A 23,669-nucleotide genomic window follows, 5' to 3' on the forward strand; every position below is an offset into this window, starting at 1 on the left:
AACCAAACCACTGAATCTATATGGATGTGGTAACACCATTGGGGCTCCCTTGGCAACTGTCAGCATCTTTTTGCCACAGCTTCTCAGTATTCTTACCTTTAGCCTTGCTGAGAACTTACACCCTCATTCCATTTCCAGGAGGATCACCAGCTCTAGAACGGGTCCCCACTGACAGAAAGCTAGGCTGGACAATCCTGGAGACTTCATCTCACTCACCACCCCAAAATGGGACAATCAGGGTAGTGAGTTTCACTTCTCTCTCTTTTTCTCTCCCTCCTTTCCCCTCCTCCGTGTTGCAGATTAAACCCAAGGCTTCATACATGCTAAGCATACACTTCAGCCTATGCTACCCTCCCCCTCAGTCCCTAGTTATTCTTTTTTTCTTAATTAAATTTTTTGTTTATTTATTTGAGAGCGACAGACACACAGAGAGAAAGAGAGAGAGAATGGGCATGCCAGGGCCTCCAGCCACTGCAAACAAACTCCAGATGCTGCGCCCCTTTGTGCATCTGGCTAATGTAGGTCCTGGGGAATTGAGCCTTGAACCGGGGTCCTTAGGCTTCACAGGCACACGCTTAACCACTAAGCCATCTCTCCAGCCCTTCCTACTTATTCTTTAACGGATTTCAAGTATATTGTGGAAAAGCAAGTTCCCTTTCAGCCACTCAAGGTGTGGCTTTGGTCAATTCATTCTTTTGAGTGTCAGTGTTAAGTGGGTCTCAACTCTTTCACAAGGTTGCTATAAAGGCAATATGATCTGTATTTACAAAGTACTTGGTAAAGCCAAAGACCAGTTAAGATGCTTTGAGCTCCAACAATATTCTATATTCTCAAAATGTCTTCTGATCAGAAGCCAGACAAAAAGAGCAAGAAGGCTAGACACCTTTAATCCCAGTACTCAGGAGGCCGAGGTAGGAGGATTGCTTTGAGTCCAAGGCCACCCTGAGACTACATAGTGAATTCCAGGTAAGCCTGAGCTAGAGAGAGACCCTACCTTGAAAAAAAGGTGTTTTTTGTTTTTTTGTTTTTGTTTTTTTTTAAGGCAAACAGAGGATGGATGGTGTGGACAAGATGTAAAAGGTCATGTTTCACGAAACCTGAAACTGAGAAGATGAGGAACTATACTAGTTGTGACATGTTTAGGGCTGGGACTTGGTGTGTAGGGAAAACATAGCTCAGGATTGCCCAAATTGATCAAACTTCTTACATCCCAGGTTGCTCTGGAAGGTGGCATCCCTGATGCTTGAGTCTGGCCATTCACACAACAGCTGACTCCACACGAAATATTGGGTATTGGTTACAAGTGAAGGGATAGATATGATGAGTAATTTTCCAGGCCAGTATCAGCCCACTGGTCCCCCATCCACTCGCTGATGTTTCCCAGTCCCTCACTCCAACTTTATACCTACAATCCTTGCTTCTGATGGTCTAGACCACAGACTCTTCTTCTCCCACTTGGATCATCCAACCCTGGGGGGCCAGGCCCTAGAATCATAGTTCATTTTGGCTAAACTTTTTGCTTTAATTTTGTGATCTTGTCACCCTACATGTCATTGATTAGATACATTCAGCTTCACTGTTTAAAGCCCAGTTCTTCCTGCCTGTTTCTTTGTAGTTCTCTCTGAATTGTGTCCTAGTATAGAGAACAAGGAAGGACATGGAGGTGGTTACCATGATATACTTAGTGGGATTGAGTTTGAATCCCTAGGTTTACTTCCACAGTCTTGGAAGAGATTGCTAAATCTGTTCTTTTGTTGTTTTGTCAAGGTAGGGTCTTTAGCCCATGCTGGCCTTGAACTCACAGCAATTCTCCTATCTCAGCCTCCCAAGTGCTGGGATTAAAGGCGTGTGTCACCACACCCAGTCCTTTCCTTTTTTTTTCTTTGTGTATGTGGTGTGCATGTATGTGTGGGTGCTTGTGTATGTGTGAATGCATATAGAAGCCAGAGGCTGATAGCAAGCGTCTTCCTTGATTCTTCTCCACCTGACCCAGGGCTTGCCAGCTTGCCCTGGGATCTCCCATTACCACATCCTAAGTACTGAGATAACATGCCAACCTGGCATTTAATTGGGTGTTGGGGATCTGAATTTAAGTCCTTATGCTTGTATGGAAAGTGTTTTATCCACTGAGTATCTCCCAGACTCCTGCCATGTTTTAAGATAGGGTCTCATTTATTCTGGGCTGACCTCGAATATGTACAGGATGCCCTTGAACTTTAGATCCTCCTATTTCCACCTCCCAAGCTCTGGGATTACAGGTGTGTATCACTACATGTGGTTTGTTTGGTTCTGGAGATCAAACCCAGGGCTTCATGCATGCTAGGCAAGCACTGTACCAGCTGAGCTTCATCACCAGTCCTGCTAAGCTAACCCTTTCTGAACTTCATTTTCCTATGGGGTTAGACAAAGAGAAAGATGCATGCCATGGGACCCTGGTGTGCAGACCAAGTGCCTGGACTATCTCTTTGTGCCCCACTTATACCTAGGCTGTGACTATATTGTCAGCCTCAGTATAGCACTTGCCAGTGGCAAGGCCAGGCTGTTGGAGTCCCAGTTCATCCTAACAAGCTACTAAAAGGAAAGCTCTATGGGATTGAGGAAATAAACAACCTAACTGAAGATCCTATGGTGCCTGTCAGAGATAAGCCTAGGTCTAGGGAGGTAATGAGTCAAGCCAATTAAGATGTGCCATGGGCTGGGTGAGGTGGCACACACCTTTAATCCCAGCATTCAGGAGGCAGAGGTAGGAGGATTGCCATGAGTTTGAGGTCACCCTGAGATTACCCAGTGAATTCCAGGTCAGCTGGGGCTAAAGTGAGACCCTACATTGGAAAATAACAAAAGACAAAACAAAATAAAACAAAACAAAATGTGCCATGGGCTGACACCGCAAGGGTGTCTGCAGTAGGAAGAGACCGGAACACCCTGCCCGGATACTTCACTGACTTGGTCACACATTTCTGGACAGGGACACCACTCTGGAGACCTGGGCCCATTTAGTTAAGGAACAGGAGGTTTGGGCATTTTGGCTAAGATCTTATGCACAGGATGACAGGGGACAGGTACAGACAGTAACAAAAGAGAAGGCTTTTCTCCCCACATAAATATATGCTTTTCACCCTCTAACCCTGCTGGTATGAGGTAGGGTGGTACCGCCCACCTGGGAAGCAGATGGGCAGCACCCACCAAGTGAGAGATACACATATCCTATGACCCAGCAACTCAAAATGAGTTCTCAGTGGTCCACGGAGACGTCTTCTTCAAGATAGGGTTCCAGAACCAGCAGTATAGGCAGGCATAGCCCAGGAAGCAGTTAGAAATAGAGACTCTTGAGGGCTGGGGAGTGTAGCTTAGTTAGCAGAATGAGTGCTTAGCATGCATGAAGCCCCGGGTTTGATTCCTAGCATCACATAAACCAGGCACTGTGGTAAATGCCTAAAATCCCAATACTTAAGTTCAAAAACATTCTCAACTACATAGTGAGTTCCAGACCAGCCTGGCTAGATGAGACCCTGCCTCAACCTTTTTCCATCCTCAAAAAACAAAACCAACCAACCAACCAACCAGGTTCTCAGGCCTTACCCTGGATCTGTTGAGTCAGGGCCTGCATTTTAACAAAATTTCCAGGTGGTAATTGTGCATAATCATGTTTGAGAAATACTGTATAGGGAATATGTTTTAAGATATCACTGCACTGTTGCTTATCAGAGTGTGGAGATGAGAAGTGCACAGCATGGGGGGAGCACTTAGGGAGAGGAGGCAGCAGTTAGAAGGGACAAAAGCTACTTGGATCAGTCTTAAAATCTTAGAATGCGAAAGAGAAAGAATACAATTCCTTTTGTACAAACTTAAAATGTATGTCAACCAAACAATTGTTTCTCAAGATAACAAAAGATAAACAGAATGGCATGGACAACTAGGGGCAGGCCAATGGGAATGACAGATCTTGAAGAAAAGAAAGACGATACCAGCGTAACTTCTGAAATTCCTTTTAACATCCATGTAAACTTAAAAGGCTTAAAGATTGTAACCCTATGAAGAATGGACACACACGAGTTCTAAGATTTTCCAGATGTGGGGCAAGAAGAGACAGCTGTCCCATTCCTCCGGTGACCTGGGCTGCTGCATGGGTGTGCCTGCCTTCCCTACCTCACCTTAGTGCCTTACCTAATGGGACTGGAGTGAAACGCTAAGAAACCAGCAGTCTTTTGTCCTAGTCAGAAAAACAGGACAGGCAGGGAGGGCTTAAAAAACAGAGGAGGTGCCTGCTGCGAGTAGCCTTGATTCTAAGAGCGGATCCACATCAAACCCACTTATCCTGGCACTTTGGAGTAGGGTGTTGGTGTGTGTGGGGGTGCGCCCAATAGGACTTGCTTTCGCCCCAAGGGACAAAGAGCAGGCAGTTTGGATGTGGAAGGGCTCCGAAGGCCACTGTATGGGGAGCATTACTTTGCGAGGTGGCACTTGTGGAGATGGGGCATCCCTCTGGCTGAGGGGAACGAGTAGGAAAGGTATCTACCTCTAGGAGGAAGCGGGTCAGCACAGGGTAATTTACAGGGCCAGCGGGGAGAGGGCTCTCCCGAGACTCCGCCACCCGGAAGGAGGGAGGGCTTCCGGGAGAGGGAGGCGGCCTGCGGGAGGAAGCCCTGGAATGGGGCGGGGGAGCGGAACCTCCGCGCAGCCGTGGATGTGCGTGGGGGGGGGGGGGGAATTACAAGGTTGGTTGAAATTTGGAGGCACTAGAAGTACCTTGTATGGTTGAGGCTGGGGGTTAGAGCATGGCGGGCCAGAGAAACCCAAGGTAGGAGAGCACAGCTCATGAGAATGCTGGAAAGGTCAAAATAACCTACTGGAGGTCTTTGACTCCTGGCCCACCTCTGGTCTGGTATTACCCCATTCCTCCTGAAGGAAAGAACTATGTAGTGAGGGTCTTTCAGGATCTGGACACCACCTTTTTGTTTTTCGAGGTAGTGTATCGCTCTAGCCCAGGCTGACCTGGAATTCACTCACTGAGACCCTCCTACCTCTGTCTCCCAAGTGCTGGTATTAAAGGCGTGTGCCACCACGCACAGCCACAACCAACTTTTTAACCTTATTTTTTATTTATGGGGGAATGGGCACACCAGGGCCTCTTGACACTGAAAATGAACTCCAGATGCATGCACCACCACGCCAGTACCTTGTGGGGCTTGCTGGTCAGCCAGTCTGAACACAAAACCAGCAGCTCTGGGTTAAGTGAGACTCCATCCGACAGAAACAAGTGGAGGAACATTCCCCTCTGATCACTGAATCTGCACACCCCCCCCCCCACACACACACATACACAAAGATGTTTTTTTCTGTTGAGCTTATTTCTGTTTAATTTTGGAATACAACCTTTTGCTTCCTTACCTTTCAAGTATTTTCCAGTTTTAAAATAAAAAAAAAAAAACTTGAGGCTGGTGATGTAGCCCAGTAGTAGAGTTCCTGCCTAGCTAGCATGTGTGAAGTCAGGGGTTTGGCCTCCAGCACTGAAATAATAATAAATTTGGGGCTGAGGAGATGACTCAGTGGTTGAACATGCTTGCTTGCAAAACCCTGGCCTCGGTTAAATTCCTCAGTACCCACTTAAAGCTGGATGCAATGTGGCACATGCATCTTTGATTCCCAATGCTTAATGGAAGTCAAGAGAATCTGAAGCCCACGGACCAGCTAGCCTGATGTTCCTTTGCAGTCTGGCAATTCATTGCAGAGGCCGGAGATCCTGTATCACAGAAGGTGGAGCACAGACACCTCAAAGTTGTCTTCTGACCTCCACACAGAGTGCCATAGCACACACACAAATAAAACAATATAGTTTAAAATTACCAATTTGTGAAAGTTATGCTGTTTTCACCATATTTCCTGACCTGTCTTCTTATGACTAACCTCAAAACAATGGGAAATTCACCCATGTTAGCGTGTGTGTCTCAACAATTCCCTGTGGCACTGTGGGATTGTAGTGGGTTCAGGGCCAGTATGTGGCTACAGAGTAAAGTTCCAGGTCAGTCTGGATTAGAGTGAGACCCTACACTGAAAAAAACAAAATTAAGTCATTCCCATAGGCAGATGATACTCTCATTATATTTTTAAATTTGCATTTCTCTAATGGCCCCAAATGTTGAATGGCTGTAATATCTCTTTTAATAGTTTCATTTGATATGTCATTACTTTGGCTATTATTTGACTATCCTAGGCTAACCTGGAATTCACTATGTAGTCTCAGAATGGACTTGAACTCATGGTGATCCTCCTACCTCTGTCTCCCCAGTGCTGGGATTAAAGGTGTGCACCACCGTGCCCGGCTCTTGTATTTTACTTAAAAATATTTATTTATTGGAGAGAGGCAGATAGGATGGGTGCATGAGGGCCTCCAGCCACTGCAAACAAACTCCAAACTCCAGATGCATGCACCACCTTGTGCCACTGGCTTATGTGGGTCTTGGGGGACCAAATTGGGGTCCTCAGGCTTTGCAGGCAAGCATCTTGACCACCAAGTCATCTCTCTAGGTCTTATTTTTATTTATTCATTTGCTTTTTTTTTTTTTTTTTTTTGGCTTTGGTTTCTCAAGGTAGGGTCTCACTGTAACCCAGGCTGATCTGGAAGTCACTATGGAGTCTCCAGAGAGGCCTTGAACTCACAGCGCTCTCCCTACCTCTGCCTTCTAAGTGCTGGGATTAAAGGCTTGCACAACCATGCCTGATCTTGTTTTTTATTATTTTAAGAAATATTTTATATTTTTGAGACTGAAGACAGAGAGAGAGAAAGAGGCATAGAGAATGGGCATGCCAAGGCTTCCAGCCACTGCAAACAAACTTCAGACACATGCACCACTTTGTGCAACTGGTTTACATGGGGCCTGGGGAATCAAACCTGTGTCCTCTGGCTTCACAGTCCCATTTTTAAAAAATATTTTCTTTTTATTTATTTATTTACAATCAGAGAGAGAGAAGAGAGACAGAGAGAATGGGCACGCCAGGGCCTCCAGCCGCAGCAAACCAACTCCAGACACATGTGCCCCTTGTGCATCTGGCTTATGTGGGTCCTGGAGAATCTAACCTGGGTCCTTTAACTTCACAGGCAAACACCTTAACTGCTAAGCCATTTCTCAAGCCCTCACAGCCCCATTTTTTTTTTTAAAAAAATATTTAGTTGCAAGAGACAGAGAAAGAAAGGGTGTGCCAGGGAACCCAGTACATCTGGCTTTACATGGGTACTGGGGAACTGAACTCAGATTGTTAGATTTTGTAGGCAAGCACTTTAACCACTGAGTCATTTCTTGAGCCCCCTTATTTTTATTTTTAAAAAACATGTGGATGAGAGAGATGGCTCAGTGATTAAGGCACTTGCCTGTGAAGCCTAAGGATTCATGTTTGACTCTTCAGATCCTATGAAAGCCAAATGTACAAGGCAACACAAACATGCAAGGTCTCATATGCATATAAGGAGGCACACATATCTGGAATTCAATTGCAGTGGCTGGAGGCCCTGGCATGTTAATTCTCTCTCTCTTACACACAAAGAAAGAAGCCAAACTTTTGGGCTTGTCTGAAAAAACAAATAAACAAACAAACCTTTTTTTTATTTGCCAACAGAGAGATAAAGAGAGTGGGCACAACAGGTGAGAGTATGGGCCAACAGGCTTTGCAAGCAAATGATTTAGGATGTTTTTTTAAAGCAGCATTTTTAAAAAATTATTTATTTATTTATTTATTTGAGAGTGACAGACACAGAGAGAAGGACAGATAGAGGGAGAGAGAGAGAATGGGCGCGCCAGGGCTTCCAGCCTCTGCAAACAAACTCCAGACGCGTGCGCCCCCTTGTGCATCTGGCTAACGTGGGACCTGGGGAACCGAGCCTCTAACCAGGGTCCTTAGGCTTCACAGGCAAGCGTTTAACTGCTAAGCCATCTCTCCAGCCCTAGGCTGTTTTTTAAATGTTAAAAATTGCTTTACTGGTTTTCAAAAGGAAATAAGTTGTTCAGTTTGAAGGGGATAAAGATGGTATTTCCTTTTCCTAGAAACTGCATAAGCAAAAGTGAAAATGAGAAACAAATACAAAATACCATGTCTTATGAAATCAGGAAGGATGAAACACCAAACAAATTGAGTGGACTGGCTGGGAAAAAAAAAAAGCTCTATAAATTGAGATTACTAGACAATGTGAAATGTGTGTATCTGTCTACCAAGAGTAGAATAAAAATATTTGTCCATGATAGCCAAACTCTAGAAACAACTCAAATGTCAATAAACTGTTTTCTTTACATCTAATGGGTTATAATATACTAGTAAAACATAACAAACTACTAACAGATACAACAGCATGCAAACGCCTTAACTTCAAAGGCCATCTCTAGCCCTGGGGTTCTTTTTTTCTCAGGAATACAAAAGTGGCATATACAGAAACATGAAAGTGGTTTAATGAAAGAAACAAAAATGTTAACTCATTGTATAAACACAATTAGTCCTTATAATAGATGCAGAAAAGCAGTTTTGTCATTTGACATCATGGTCAAAACTTAATAAACTAAGTATGGAAAGGAATGTTTTTAATAGGATGGTAAATCATCAAAAATCTACAGTTGGGCTGGAGAGATGGTTTAGTGGGTAAGTTGCTTGCCTGCAAAGCCCAAGGACCCAGGTTCTATTCCCCAGGACTCACGTAAGCCAAATGCACAAGGTGGCGCATGTGTCTGAAGTTGGTTTACAGTGGCTAGAGGCCATGGTGTACCCATTCTTTCTTTCTCTATCTGCCTCTCTCTCTTCCCCTCTCTTAATTAGTTTAATTAAATATTTTTAAAAAATCTATAGTAGGCTGGGTGTCGTGATGCACACCTTTATTCCAGCACTATGGAGGAAGAGGCTGTAAGTGCGAGGCCAGACTGGGACTACAGAACTAGTTCCAAGTCAGCCTGGGCTAGTGTGAGGTTCTACCTCAAAAAACACAAAATTCTACAGTAGCTGGGCATAGTAGTACATGGCTGAGGTAGGAGGATCACTGTGAGTTGAAGACTACCCTAGACCTACAGAGTAGATGCTGGTCAGCCTGGGCTAGAGAGATCCTACCTCAAAAAAAAAAAAAAAAAAAAGTCTACAGTAATTTAAAAAAATGCTCAATTTCAGAAATTAGAAGTATTTCCTTTTAGTAAAGGTGACTAAAACCAGAAATTCCCATGTCCATTGTCCTGGAATCCTAGCTTACATGAGAATTATATAGGAAAAATCTGATTTCTGTGGCCACTTATAACAAAATATTTTATTTTTATTTACTTATTTGACAGAGAAAGAGTGGGGGGAGGGAGAGAGAGAGAGAGGAGAGAGAGAGAATGGGCACACTAGGGCCTCTAGCCACTGCAGATGAACTCCAGCCACGTGTGCCCCCTTGTGCATCTGGCTAACAAGGGTGCTGGGGAATTGAACCTGGGTCCTTTGGCTTTGTAGGCAAATGCCTTAATCACTAAGCCATCCCTCCAGCCCTGTGGCCACTTTTGATTTAGAGCTCCTTAACTTTTAAGTGTTATAAATATTTTACAAGGACACAGTATCACACATAAACTTTAAAACTGGAATGATTTTTATATCCTATTCATCAGGCTGAATGAGAAAGCCAGATTAAAGGCACCTACTGAATTTTAGAAAGTTTAATTGATTTGTAGTAACAGAAATTAGATCAGTATCAATGGTTTCTTGAGGACTATAGCAGGAAGATACCAGGAAGCTGTGGTGAGGGACACAAGGGAGAAATTATAAAGGAGAAGTTTGGCTATTTTGATTGTGATGATGGTTTCACAGATATATAAACATACTGTGTATTTTATTTTTAGTTATTTGAAAGAGAGGGGGGAGGGAAGGAGAGAATGGGCACACCAGGGCTTCTAGCCACTGCAGACAAACTCCAGACATATGCACTACCACATGCATCTCTGGAGAATTGAACCTGAAGTCACAGGCTTTTCAGGCAAGTGCCTTAACCCTTAAGCCATCTCTCCAGCCCTAAGTCTTCATTTTAAATATGTCATGTAGCTGGGCATGGAGGCACACACCTAATTTAATCCCAACACTTTGGAGGCAGAGGTAGGAGGATCATCTTGAGTTCTAGGCCACCTTGAGACTACATAGTAAATTCCAGGTCAGCCCAGGCTAGCATGAAACCCTATCTCAAAAAACCAAAAAAAGAAGTATGTCAACCACATCTTAGCAAAAATTCCCACCCCCTTTGTGATCAGAAAGAGTTCTACTGGGCTGGAGGGATGGCATAGTGGTTAAGGCATTTGCCTGCAAAGCCAAAGAACCCAGGTTGCATTCTCAGAACCCACGTTAGCCAGATGCACAAGGGGGCATACGAGTTTGGAGTTCGGAGTTCATTTGCAGTGGCTGGAAACCTTGGTGCACCCATTCTCTCTCTCTCCCTCTTTCTCTGTCAAATAAATAAAAATAAAATATTTAAAAATGAAACAGAACTATTATATTTTCACTATTTCATGTCTAGATGTACTCCAATATCAAACTGAATACAGTCTATATAAGGAATTGGATAAAGTAATAGATGGCAAGTTATTTACTCTTTTTTTTCATTTTCTTCTAACCTTCTTTTGCATAGGTGAGGTTTCTATCTTGGCATACGGGAGAATGTCAGTTTTTTTAGTCCTCAGACTAACCCAGAGGCACATGTTAACATTTCTGTACATTTCTTTTCTTTTAATATTTTTATTTATTTACATGTGTAGGTCTGTGAGGGGGAGGCATGTCAGGATCTCTTGCCACTACAAATGAATTCTGGCTGCATGTGCCACTTTTTGTTCCTAGCCTTACATGGGTACTGGGAATTCAAACTCAGCCCATCAGGCTTTGTAAGCACATGCCTTTACCTGCTGAGTCATCTCTGCAACCCCCTGTACATTTCATTTTTTAAAAAAATATTTTAGTCGAGCGTGGTGGCGCACGCCTTTAATCCCAGCACTCAGGAGGCAGAGGGTAGGAGGATCATGGTGAGTTCTAAGCCACCCTGAGACTACATAGTTAATTCCAGGTCAGCCTGGACCTGAGTGAGACCCTACCTCAAAATGCCAAAAAAAATTATTTATATACACACACACACATATACATATTGATATACATACATACACACACACACAAGCATTATTTTAAAGGGAACAGTAAGGGAGGGAGGGGGTACTTAATAGGATGGTATTGTATATATGTAAGTAGAGGAACAGACTAATGGAGGTGAAAAGACCTAAGTGAGGTCAGGGGAAAAGATAGAGTAAAGGAAAGGTACAGGGAGGGCTAATCAAAATCTAAGAGGATATAAATAAGTCATATGGAAACCTACTTTTTTGGACAGTGGAACACTCAGAAGCCATTGACTATTACTAGAAAATTTTCATTGCCAGAGATGGGATACCTTCCAGTGAATTGTTGGCCAGGGAGGTTCCTGATAACCCCAAAACATTACAGGTGATTGCCAAGGCCCTTGGTTTCCCACCAGGAATAGATGGTAAGACCCTATTGCTAAAGAGTCCACATACTTAGGCTGCAAAGTCACTGATAAATCCTGCCAGAGCTGAGCTGAAAACTTCCTCCATGTAGAGCAGCTGACAGCTGGAAAAAGCTATCTGCATATGCAGTTCAATGGGAGAGAAATCACCAGTGAAGATACTCAAGAGTGGACACTGCAAGCTTTATATTTGGCCAGCTAGGCCAAATGAGCCAACAGGTGCAATAGTGACCTGTCTGTTATGGGGGAAACCAATTGCTCTCTAATTGGACTAGAGGCCCACTCCATGGGAGAGAATACATCCCTGATACTGAAAACCTACAACAGGAGTAGTCATGAGCCCTAGGAGTGTAACTTCTGCTGGTGTCTGGCTAAATGTATATACTATGCTCACCAAACTTCCTAGTAAGCACTTTTTTTTTGTTTATGAGGTTAGGTCTCACTGTACCCCAGGCTGACCTGGAATTCACTCTGTATTCTCAGGGTGGCCTCAAACTAACAGAGATCCTCCTACCTCTGCCTCCCAAGTGCTGGGATTAAAGGCATGTGCCACCACACCCAACTTCAGTAAGCACTTCTCTTAATGTTCATACCCATATGTTAATGCTACTCTTACTTTTGGTTAGAGAAGCTTCTCTTTTCAGATGGCAGTGGCCTCGGGATGACTCAGAAGGCACCATGGTGCTGGGAAGAAGTGACAGAGGAGTGCTCAGCACTGAAATATCTCTATCACATCTTCCAAAGCTCAGGGTCCATTGTGGAAGAGGTGAAAGAAAGAATATAAGAGCCAAAGGAAGGGTAGAACTCCTTACAACGTGCTCCTTCAGACACAAAATGGCCTGGATATCCATGTCCTCACACTGCCTGACACTACCTACACAAGACCATCATAATAGGAAGAAAAGATCATAATATCAAAATAAGACAGAGACTGATTGAGAGGGGGAGGGGATATGATGGAGAGTGGAGTTTCAAAGGGGAAAGTGGGGAGAGGGAGGGAATTACCATGGGATATTGTTTCCAACTATAAAAGTTGTCAATAAAAAATTAAATTAATTAAAAAATTTACTTAGTTGCAAGCAGAGAGGGAAACAAAGAATAAGCACTGGCCAAACATTGCACTTATGATTCTCTTGCCTCTCTCTATATTGCTGGACTTACAAGAATACACTACCACAGTTTTATTCAGTGCTGGGTATCAAACTCAGGGTTCATGCATGCTAGGTAAACACTCTTTCAAATGAGCTATATCCCCAGTCCTAAGTTACCCAGATTTGCTGGGAAACTTCCAGTTCACATTAAATGTTTTGTTTTGGGGAGGATGGGATGAAAAATTAATACTAATTTTTCTTAAAACAAATTCTCATCCTGGAAAATAGAGGCTGGTATCCCAATTGAAGTACACATACACTTTCTATTCTTTTAGGAACACCTTTATATGGCAAAGGAATAGACACTGAATGTATTCTTTTCAAGTCTGAGTTCTGTTCTGCTTTACTAGATAGTCGTGGGTTTTACACTTGGCAACATAAGACTTTCACCATTGCTGCACCCCAAAGTCCAGGAGATAATTAAAATGCAATTGATGGCTTGTGTTTAAGTCTCCTGTTTTCCAGGTAGGACAATAAAATCTGTAACTTGGGAGTCCAAATTTGAAGCTATTTTGTATTGCATGACAACCAAAAGTAAAATAATTTATCTCTTTGTTTTAGGATAACTTTTAAAAGTAAAAAAAAAAAAAAACAAAAAACAACAAACCCTAATAACCTGTTTTATGAAATTTTAAAGGGATATAAGAAAATTAAGGACCAAAGGGTTGATATTACAGATTTTGAAACCTCAATGGAAACCACCAGAGGAACAGTGCTTGGATATTGAGCTCATTCATTAAACCATCTCAAGGTTGTCTATAGAATGCATCACAAATGGGGATTCTCACTTTCAGAATTCAAGAAACAAGCAGAAAACCCTGGAAAGGTTCTGAAGGGAAGGTAAAAGAATACTTGGAGAGAATGCCCAGTGAAGTGGGTAACTCATACTGCTTTTTCCTGCAAATCAGTTTAGGTACAATTTTATCCAGTGTCACTGCGAAGTCCCAGAATCACAGATATAAAAATATCTGGATACAGCTGGAGAGATGGCTTAGTGGTTAAGCGCTTGCCTGTGAAGCCTAAGGACCCTGGTTCAGTTCGAAGCTTGATTCTCCAGGACCCACGTTAGCCAGATGCACAAGGGGCGCACGCGTCTGGGGTTCGTTTGCAGTGGCTGGAAGCCCTGGTGCGCCCATTCTCAATCTCTCTCTCTCTGTCACTCTCAAATAAATAAATAAAAATGAACAAAAAATATCTGGATACACCTGCCAAAGCTCAGGGACTATTGTGGAAGAGAGGGGTGGGAAGAGCCACAAGGCAGGCCCCCCCCCCCCCCCCCCCCCGCAAGAGACAGAGGCCCTACTGAGGAGGGCAATCAGGGAAATGGGAACTCAGGGAAGGAACATACTATAGCCTATGTTAAAAATTAATTCATTAGTTAAAAATTGTCTGGCTAGAGCAAAGGGGTGTGAGAAGGAAAACACATAAAGAAGTGATAAGAGATTGAGCAAATTGGATGCAACTGAACAGGGCTGCTAGATGGGGGGTGATAATGGAAAAAATCTTTGCAAAGGAAATGTGGTGGCACACACCTTTAATCCCAGCACTTGGGAGGCAGAGGTAGGAGGATCACTGTGAGTTCAAGGACAGCCTGAGACAACATAGTGAATTCCAAGTCAGCCTGGACTAGAGTGAGAGACTACCTCGAGAAACCAAAATAATAATAGTAATAATAAACTCTCTCATCTCTGTAAAAACAAGAGAGCTTTTTCATCTTTGTTTCCTTCCACTTTTGTTTATACCAAAGGAAGTCAAGCATGTTTGTCTCAGGTACTGTGCCTTCAGTGTCTTGGTTCCTCTGAACCTTCCTTTCATTTGCATTGAGAATAACACCTTGTTAGCCATGGTGAATACTTTTTAGTCTGCTCATTTCCTTTTGAATGCAAAATTGTCCTTTTCCAAGGTTTCATTGACAAGAATTGAAAATTAATGCAACAACCCTATCATGCTTTCCATCTACTCTACATTACCTTTTCTGCTCCCGTTTCACAATGCTCCATCCTCCCCTGCCACATTTCACAGCAGAGATCCTGTACCTGCTTTTCTTTACTTCACATCCTGTTTGTCAGTCTCTGCCACCGCCCCTGCCCTGCACCCACCTTGGATTTCTTCATCATCTCCTTCGCTTCCCACCATTAGAGGTGATAGCATTGCTTTGTTCCCACTGCACATTATATCAAGTCAATAAGAGGACTGTAACTGTTTTCCACTTCCATTTGGGAGCTTCTTACTTGGTTCCACCAACTTATTGTCTTCTGTGTGCCAAGAATTATACATAACAAGGTGTGTGTGTACCTCAAGGAATAGATGAATACTGAACATACATACAACTATACAATTGGGAGGGATAATTGGTCAGTTCCAAAATTCCATATAAAATACAATTTCAAAGCCAGGTGTGGTTGCGCACACCTTTAATCCCAGCACTCAGGAGGCAGAGGTAGGAAGATTGCTGTGAGTTCAAGGCCACTCTGAGACTCCATAGTGAATTCCAGGTCAGCTTGGGCTAGAGTGAGACCCTACCTTGAAAAACCAAAAAATAAAAATAAAAAAAAATTAAAAAAAATACAATTTCAACTCAGCCATTGATTTTTCCTGTCTCAAAGGGCTGCTAACAATAGGTGACCCCTTAGGGATCTTTATAAAGTAGATGTGTTCTCATAAAGGTAGAAATGAGTCTTAGCAGAGTGCATTCAATGATTAGTAAGTAGTGCTGGCCAATGGCCCAAGATTGGAGACAGCTCAGAGACAACTTCTCCAACTCTTAAGACTGTCATTTGGGAGACTCATTCTCTTAAACAGGAACATGTCACTCTGTCCTTCCATGCCTTTATTAATGACAGCATTGGACAAGAACACCCTAGTCCAGTACCCTAGGGTGCCAAACAGGCCTTGCAGGGCTATTGGCACCTCAAGCTCCAGCCCAAGATCCAGTCTACCCAGGCCATGTCCCTGAATGGGCATGTCCCCGTCTAGCCAGTTTGTATGTGTGGATCAGTCTGTCTGAGTGTCTGAGCCGCTGCCTACTGGGTTTTCCCATCCTTGGTACATGGTAGGGGCTGCTGGAAACACAGCGTGGCATGCCCCGGTGGATCACTGAGCCCTGGTGCTGACCACTGGAGGCAGGGCCAAGGACTGAAGGTGGCAGAGGGCCAGGCACAAAGTTCACTCCAAGGTCATATCCTACAAAAGAACCAGTCATTATCAGAGTGGGTTTCTGACCAGGATCTTGCTCCTCCAGTGTGAGTTCCTCAGGGCTTTTGTTTCCCCATCTGCAATATGAGGACTCCACTTCCCCTACCACCAGACTAGGACACTGTGACAATTAGCAAGTGGATTAATGAATTTATAGATGCTATTCTAAGATGGACTATTACGACTAAACCCAAAACAGAGTACCCAACAGAGTACTCAGCTCACTTAAGCACAAGAGACTGAATGGGGAGATGTGCAAGGCGAGGCTGGAGAGGTATGTGTGAGGCTACAGAGGTACCTACCTAAGTTGGGTGGCATTGAGAAGTCCTCCATTGCTTTACAATTGAAGAATTCATGGGGTAGGAAGGAATGAACTGGGAAAAAAGGGGCATCCTGGGGCAGGGGTGGGAACAAAGGAGGTGGTTGGGGTTGAGGAAGTGGGTAGGGAAGAGACATAGGAAGAGGCCAAGGGGAGGGTGGAGGCAAGGTCAGCTGCTCCCTGAAGTCTGGGGGCTGCCTACAGCTTCCCTGGAATGGATGCTCCAGCTCTGGCCAGTCCTTAATCCACGGGTCTAGGAATGGGATGATTGTTTAGGTAAGTGGGGGACATTAAGCTGCTCTAAACTCTGGCTATCTACACTTCTGGAACTCTACTCCATACTCCCAGAAAATAAGGCTAACAAGCTGGAGGTGTACCTTGTGCCCAGCTTCCCTCATTGCCTTTCATTTCAGGTGAGGACAAGGTATATACTTTTTTCTTGCCTCTCACATCTGCCTGTGTTCTGGTCTCATGCTCTCCCCTCCTGAGCCTATTTCCTCTGTTTGCTCAGTTCCTTCCTCTCTCCAATTCCTCCTCCGAGATCAACAGATAAGTCCTTCCTCCCATTATCCCTTTTCCTTCTAAACTATCACAAAGAACATTTTGCCCTGTTTTCATCCTCACAACTGCTGCTCATTGCCTCTTTTTTTTTTTTTTTAATTTATTCATTTATGAGAGAGAGAAAGGGGAGGAAGAGAATGTGCACGTTAGGGCCTCTAGCAACTGCAAACAAACTCCAGATGCATGTGCCACCATGTGCATCTGGAGAATCAAACCAGGGTCCTTTGGCTCTGCAGGCATGCGCCTTAACCACTAAACCATCTCTCCAGCCCCCCGTTGCCTCTTTTGACCACACATCATGCCTTCAACACTTTCCCTACTAAATATAACTGCTCACTGATGAATTTTAACAAGGTCCTTTCTTTCAAACAGTCATATGATATTACTGACTGAACCTTGTTTTCCCTGAAAGTACCTCTCTATCCTCATTTCCTTGCTTCCCCACCATCCTCTTTGCTGTCAATCCAAAGAATGTGTTGTTCTGCTGTCTCCTGCATGGTTCACACACATGCTGTTCACTTCCACCTCTGATGGGTAATGCTGACTCCAAATCTCCGTTTCCACAGTACCTCAAACAGATTTGCCTTAGTCAAACTCACTAGCTCATCCTTCTACCTGAAATCAAATGTTCCTTTTGAAGACTTTAATTTTCAGTCTGTTTTTTTTCAGGGGAGGCATTTGAGTTAAATTCTTGCCCAGGCTGACCTGGAATGAATTCACCATGTAGTCTCATGGTGGACTCAAACTCATGGCAATCCTGCTACCTCTGCCTCCTGAGAGCTGGGATTAAAGACATGAGCCACCACATTGGGCAATTTTCATACTCTTTAATTGCTTTTAGTAACTACAAACTAGCCTCACAACCTTTACTATGTCCTTTTCTTTATTGGGGACTCATTCTATCATCACAAAACCCCCAAGAAAATGAAGTGAACACAAAACTCAAATCCTAACCTATCACCTTGATGTTCCAACTCCTAGGTAACAGATCCTAGCAGTCTGGCTCTATGACATTCCTGGCCTCTCTGTGCCCCCACCTCCAATGCAGCAACAAATAGCTTCTAGCATGACTCATGCTTACAATTCAACAAACACTATCTATCCTCTTGGTACTATGTACAGAGCACCTGTGATAGACATTGGGCTGAGGAGAAGATGAGCTGTCACAAGCAAGGCAGGACACTGGTCTTTGGGCCAAGATGCAGGAGAGAAGCAGATGTGAAAATTGCCATGATGCCCTTTTGTGAGCAAGGACTGGGAGACTAGCAAGGAAATGATCTGTAGCACAGACCATCTCAGCTGAGATGTGATGACAGCCTGTCTACACCAGTAACCAGAATGGGGCCAGAAGAGAGCTATACTAACTGTGACCAGTGAAACTGAGACCTTGAAGCTGAGCTGAGAAAGCTATGGGACACTGTCTATAAGACCTATCACCATGAGACTGACCTTCAGAGACCCTACAATTTACATTATGTCTCTCTTAACCAACCTGCCAGCTGACTTTGAATCCTTCTTATCCCCCAGCAGGTAAGCTTTCTTGCCTTTGCCAGGCTGCCTATAACACTCTTCCTCCATTTCTGTCTTCCCAATTCCCAACCAAGTATTCCCATTTCTTTCCTTTTCCTCTGTTGGACATACACCCCTGCTTGTGAGCTCATTCAAGTACCTGAGGGGACTACATAGCTAGACTGTAAAGAGCTAGTACTTGGACTAAAATGTTGTTCCTGTGATCTAACCATCCCGGGGAAGTGAGGAAGGAACACTCACAACCCACAATTCTTCAAGGGATTCTCACTCTGCATTCCTGCACTTTGAGGACACTATGGCATCACTATCCACCCTCCCCCCCAACCCCCCCGTGGCAAAGCTTACCAGGGAGATAATCATGCTTGGGCAGCTCTACACCCCAGGCATCAGCCACATGGGCCAGGAGCAGCTGTGAGAGGTGGCGATGTGCATGCTGGTCCCAATGGACACCATCTCGATGACGGTGATGTACTGCATGCCGGAAATGGAAGTGGAGATCTAGGACATCAAAGTAGTGGTCCCCAGCCAGTGTAGCACTGTAGAAGTTCCCTTCAACCACGTCCTGCTGCAGAGAGCCTGCCAGGGGCTGCAGCTAATTGACAAAGTGGAACCTCTAAGAGGGTCCCCTATCTACTAGCCATCCATCCATCCCTTATCTAGAGGGGTTCCAGTCACTTACCTCTGGCAGGAGAAAACCCCCAGTGACACGTTTTCCCAGGGGCATTGCCATGTTCCACACCAGTAGGCAAGAGTCTGGTAACACCTGGTCCATGCGCACAAATACTCGTTCTAGGTTCTCTCGGTAGGTCTCCATCGAGTAGCGGCCATACCTGTCAGGTAACACATAGGTAGGCAAGGAACAGGAGTGGAGCCATATCTCCACCTCCAACCAGCATTTCCCTTTACCCCTGCTGAACCTGGAAAGATCCCAGAGGCAGGAGTTGACGATCACTAGGTCTGGGGCAGGTCCATACGTCAGCTCTTCCAGGATGTCCTCAAGATACTCCGAGTAGACACGAGTGAGGAAATAGAAGCGCACAAGGTGGTGGCCAGAACTGGAGCAGAACTGGCGGACCTCTCGGTACTGTGTCCCGTTGTGCAGCTCACCCAGCTGGCCCCCAGCCACCAGTCGGTCCTGTTCAAAGCTCAGCTCCCCCTGCCCACCCACCCCAACCCCGCTGGTCAGACCCATGCCAGTGAGGGTCCTTTCCAGGCCAGGATCTGTACCCACCCATGACTGCTGGTATTCTCTCACCTTGGTTTTCAACTGGGCAGCTGTAAGCAGCGAGTTTTTCTGGAGGAGAAGCACCAGATCTTTATACACAGCTCTCTGGACTGCAGGGAAACAGAGATCCCAAGGTTGAGGCAGTCCTTGCCCTTTTCAGCTCTTCCCAAGTCCAGACCTCAAGCTACCCAGGGCTGGACTGCCCAACACCAGTCCTATGGAATGCTGACTTAGAAGCAGAAAGAAAGACAAAAGCCCTGGCACCACCTTTTGTTCTTTGTAGGTGTGTTCCTCTCCTCCAACTTAGTACCCAGCACCACCAGGCATAATTAACTTGGCCAAGTCACGCTGGGGACATCCAACAAAACCCACTGCTTCCTTTAAGGAAATTAAGCAGGGTTGTGAGGGATACAGAAGATGCTAGGCAAGCATGGGCCAAAAAGCACACGTGACATCTGCCAGGACTTTCATTTGTGGAAAGTGTGTGTAGAATAAAAAGGGTAAAATGAAAAGGTAAGTCCAATGGACTAAGGAGTAGATATAAAAAGGATGGTACGAACTATAAGTGTCTGAGAAGCAAAAACAAACAGACAAACAAAAAAGCAGGGTCACATTTGGGTTTGCTACGAACTATAAGTGTCTGAGAAGCAAAAACAAACAGACAAATAAAAAGGATGAGATGGAGATACAGGATGTAGACAGGAAAGACTGCAGTGTGGGGATGGACAGCTTCAATCTAGAGGGGGCACTTACTGGAGTCCCCCAAGATGACCACAAACTTGTTATGCAGCAGTTGCTGAACTTCTGAGGCCTGGAAGTAGGCCATGGCGTTTCGCGGTGGGCGGTGTGGCACCTCGTTTTTCAGGCAGAAGACCATGATGCCACTAAAAACGGCAGGCTGCAGGGAGAGGCCACTAAACTGCTAGAGGACTGGAAATAGCGTAAGTCAAACCCAGGGCCGCTCTAGGGCGCGACCAGCACAGGCCCCTCTCAGGCTGTTCACAGTTAGAGGGAGGAAGCAGGGACCGCATAGCAGAACCCATGGCGACACAGTTCTCAGTCACACTTGCATGGGAAGTACAAGGTTACCTGGCCCACAAGCCTCTGGACACGATGGCGCTTAGCCCGTGGCATCGCCTTTGAGCTCCGCCACGTGCCAGCCGCTTCCCTGCGCATGCGCGCGCGCCCATTCGCGCCAATTACCAAGTTCGGTGCTCCAGGGATCCGCCCGTGTGCAGGGCAGGCCGGCTCACCGCGCGCCTAGCCCGCAGCAGGCTGCTGGTCAGGCGTCATACTCCCGCGCCGCCGGAGAGCAGGAGGTTGAGCAATTTCCCGCCCGGCAGAGCCTCTGGGCCCGGGCTAGCTGTTGCTGGGCAGCTTGACGCCGGGCATTCTCCATGCGTGCCTCGCATTGGCCTCCAGCGCGCCTCGGCCCTCGGCGCCAGAGGCGGCTACACTCTTAGCTCCCACTTCCGGTTACTCATGGCCCGCCCAGGGCGATCCCCAACGCCGGCGGGGACAAGCCAGCGTCAAGGTGGGCCCCCAAGGGAGTAGGGGACGAGTCTACCCGGGCTGACTCAGAGCCCGGGTGCAGGCGGAGGCGGGCGGGAACGACGACGACCAAGTGCCGTTGCCCACAGTGAAGATGGCCGCCGAGGCGGTCTCTCACGTGATCTAGACGGGCGGAAGCGGAAGTGCCGGCCTGGAGCCAGCGCTGGGCGGGTGACGGCTCAGCTTTGCCTAGCCACTGCTTGCCCCAGACATGGACTGCTACACTGCAAATTGGAACCCGCTCGGGGACTCTGCCTTTTACCGGTGAGCCATCCCGCCACTGCCCAGCTTACCTTTCTCCCTTCAGCAAGTTTCCCGACGGCCCCAGCGTCGCTCTACCTCGTCCCTAGGGGTGCTGGCGCCCGCCAGGCGCGGCTTTCCTCGAGCGGCGAGCCAGCCTTTGCCCTGCTCCAGGAGAGGAAACTGAGGCGAGCGCAGGAGCCACCCCCAAATCGAGGTCTGTCGGCCTCCGGAAGGATGCGCAAATCACGTTGAGGGAGGCCGCTCGCAGCGACAGCGAGTGCCCAGTTTCCTGCCGGAAAGTGTTGCCTGAAATCAAACGTTAGGGGCTCCCCGAGGGGGCGGGATCGCCATAGCAGGCGGGGTAATAGTACTGATCAAAGCTGGGAGAAGGGGGCGAATCGCCAGGCAGTCTTGGGCAGAATGAGTCAGAACCCTGGAGTAGGGGCAACCTTCTCCTGGGAGTTGAACCATGGATCTTTCTGAAGTCTGAACCAATCCCATAGTTATCCTGATTAGCATTTCCCAATAGCGTTCCTTCTTTCTAAGGTGAGCTCAAGTACAAACTGCATGCGAAACATTCCTCTATAGGTTAGCTCTTACCGTCTCTTCCCCAGTGGGCTCTACTTGAACCTCAGCCACTCTCCTACCCAAGTCATGTGTTCCAGCTGCACAGAATTATACCCTTATGGTGTGAAATTTCGTTACTTTTTATGTTTGTACTAGCCTGCAGTTCATTCTGTGGGAACCTCACTTATTGATTTAGAGCAAAGCCTCATGTAGCCAGGTTTGCCTCGAACTCCTAATTCTCCTGCCTCTACCTTCTAAGTGCTGAGATTGCAGGTATGGGCCCAGTTTATGCTGGGGTTTGAGCCTAGGGGCTTCATGCATAATGGGAAGGACTCTACTACTAAAATTATGCTTAGAAGGAAAGAGATTATTTTAGTACTGTAGTTGTGTTTTGATTTGCTTTTTAAATAAACATTTTAAAAATTGTGGTTAAATATACATAAAATTTGTTATCTTAGCCATTTTTGAAGTACCATTTAATAACTTTAAGTGTGTTTATGGTGTTGTGCAACCGCTTTTCAAAATTGTTCATGTGGCCTAGAGAGATGGCTTAGTGCTTAAGGCATTTGACTGCAAAGCTTAAAGACCCAGGTTCAATTCCCCCAGTATCCATGTAAGCCAGATGTACAAAGTGGCACATGCATCTGGAGTTCATTTGCAGTAGTTAAAGGCCCTAGTGCACCCATTCTTTCTCTCTCCCTCTCTCTCAAATAAATAAATAAAAATAAAAATGTATTGTTGGGCTGGAGTAATGGCCTAGCAGTTAAGGCGCTTGCCTGTCAAGGTGAAGGACCCAGGTTCAGGCCCCAAGACCCATGTGAACCCAGATGCACAAGGTTGTGCATACATCTGGAGTTTGTTTGCAGAGGCTAGAGGCCCTGGTGTGCCTTCTCTCTCTTTCTCATAATTAATTAATTAAAAAGTAAATTGTTCTTGTAACAAAACTGAAATCTTGTATCCATTAGATAAACATCTCCACATTTCTGTGTTTGGGTAATGTAGGAACCTCTTAAATGAAACTGTAACATTTGTGTGTGTGTGTGTGGGGGGGGGGTTGTATTTAACTTAGTGTCCTCAAAATTCATTCCTGTTATATCATTGTCATAATTTTCTTCTTTTTTAAGTTGAATGATATTCCTTTGGGTGTGCATATGCTACATTTTGCATAGCCATTCTTCTACCAGTGGAACTTGTGTTGCTGTTTGCCCCTGGCCATAGAAAATAATGCTGCCATAAATGCAAATGTAAAAGTGTCTTTTCACTTAGTGATAGAGTGCATGCTTAGTATGTGGTGAGAGGCTCTGATCCCTCACACACACACCAAACAAACAAAAACTCTCCTTCAGATTCTACTTCCCTTTTCAATTCTTTTGGGTATATCCCCAGTAATAGAATTACTGAGTTATATTGCAGTTATTTACATTTCTCCTATACCATGTTCCTACCAACACCATCCAAGAATCCTTGAGTAGTATTAAGTTTTGAGACAGATTGGAGGCCAGGAGTTTCTGGAATAACAAATTAGGGCCTGGGTATTTAGGGATTATTCCTTAAGGTTATACCTGACGTATTTCTCCCATACCCCATCCTGTTGCACACCGAGGCTCCTCACAGCATGATGGACAGTTCTCCAGCAGTTCACCTGCATAGCCATGGGGATTTCATTATTGATTCTTGCAGGTTCTGGAATTGAGACAATCGAAACTACTAGGTTTAGTAGTTTCCTGGCATTAGAATTCAAGTTCTTTTTATTGCTGCTGCTTCTGAGATGTTCATTTCTGAGACCTGGGAATGAAGGAGAAAGATAAATAG

General features: G+C 45.3%; 2 protein-coding genes across 7 annotated transcripts in view; one reads left to right on the forward strand and one right to left on the reverse strand.

Annotated features, from left to right (window-relative positions):
- The window catches only part of Pced1a (PC-esterase domain containing 1A), a 28,915-nt gene extending 7,404 nt beyond the window's left edge, over window positions 1-21,511 (reverse strand). The window contains exons 1-8 of one of the 6 annotated variants that reach the window (XM_045157855.1): window positions 21,341-21,511; window positions 20,250-20,394; window positions 19,527-19,606; window positions 19,189-19,427; window positions 18,951-19,101; window positions 18,617-18,863; window positions 16,164-16,433; window positions 15,479-15,849 (exon numbers count right to left, since the gene is read on the reverse strand). In XM_045157855.1, the coding sequence (XP_045013790.1) occupies window positions 15,602-15,849; window positions 16,164-16,433; window positions 18,617-18,863; window positions 18,951-19,101; window positions 19,189-19,427; window positions 19,527-19,606; window positions 20,250-20,373 (1,359 nt within the window). In that variant the 5' untranslated portion in view covers window positions 20,374-20,394; window positions 21,341-21,511 and the 3' untranslated portion in view covers window positions 15,479-15,601. Of the gene's footprint in view, window positions 1-15,478; window positions 15,850-16,163; window positions 16,434-18,616; window positions 18,864-18,950; window positions 19,102-19,188; window positions 19,428-19,526; window positions 19,607-20,249; window positions 20,661-20,699; window positions 21,145-21,340 lie in introns of those variants that run through there. The other 5 variants (XM_045157854.1, XM_004661467.2, XM_045157853.1 and 2 more) reach the window with 5 other exon arrangements.
- Window positions 20,923-23,669, forward strand: part of Vps16 (VPS16 core subunit of CORVET and HOPS complexes) — a 36,861-nt gene continuing 34,114 nt past the window's right edge. The window contains exon 1 of the mRNA XM_004661469.3: window positions 20,923-21,311. Within this exon, the coding sequence (XP_004661526.1) occupies window positions 21,259-21,311 (53 nt within the window). The 5' untranslated portion in view covers window positions 20,923-21,258. The remainder of the gene's footprint in view (window positions 21,312-23,669) is intronic.

Source organism: Jaculus jaculus, chromosome 8, assembly GCF_020740685.1.
Source record: "Jaculus jaculus isolate mJacJac1 chromosome 8, mJacJac1.mat.Y.cur, whole genome shotgun sequence".
Lineage (NCBI taxonomy): Eukaryota > Metazoa > Chordata > Mammalia > Rodentia > Dipodidae > Jaculus > Jaculus jaculus.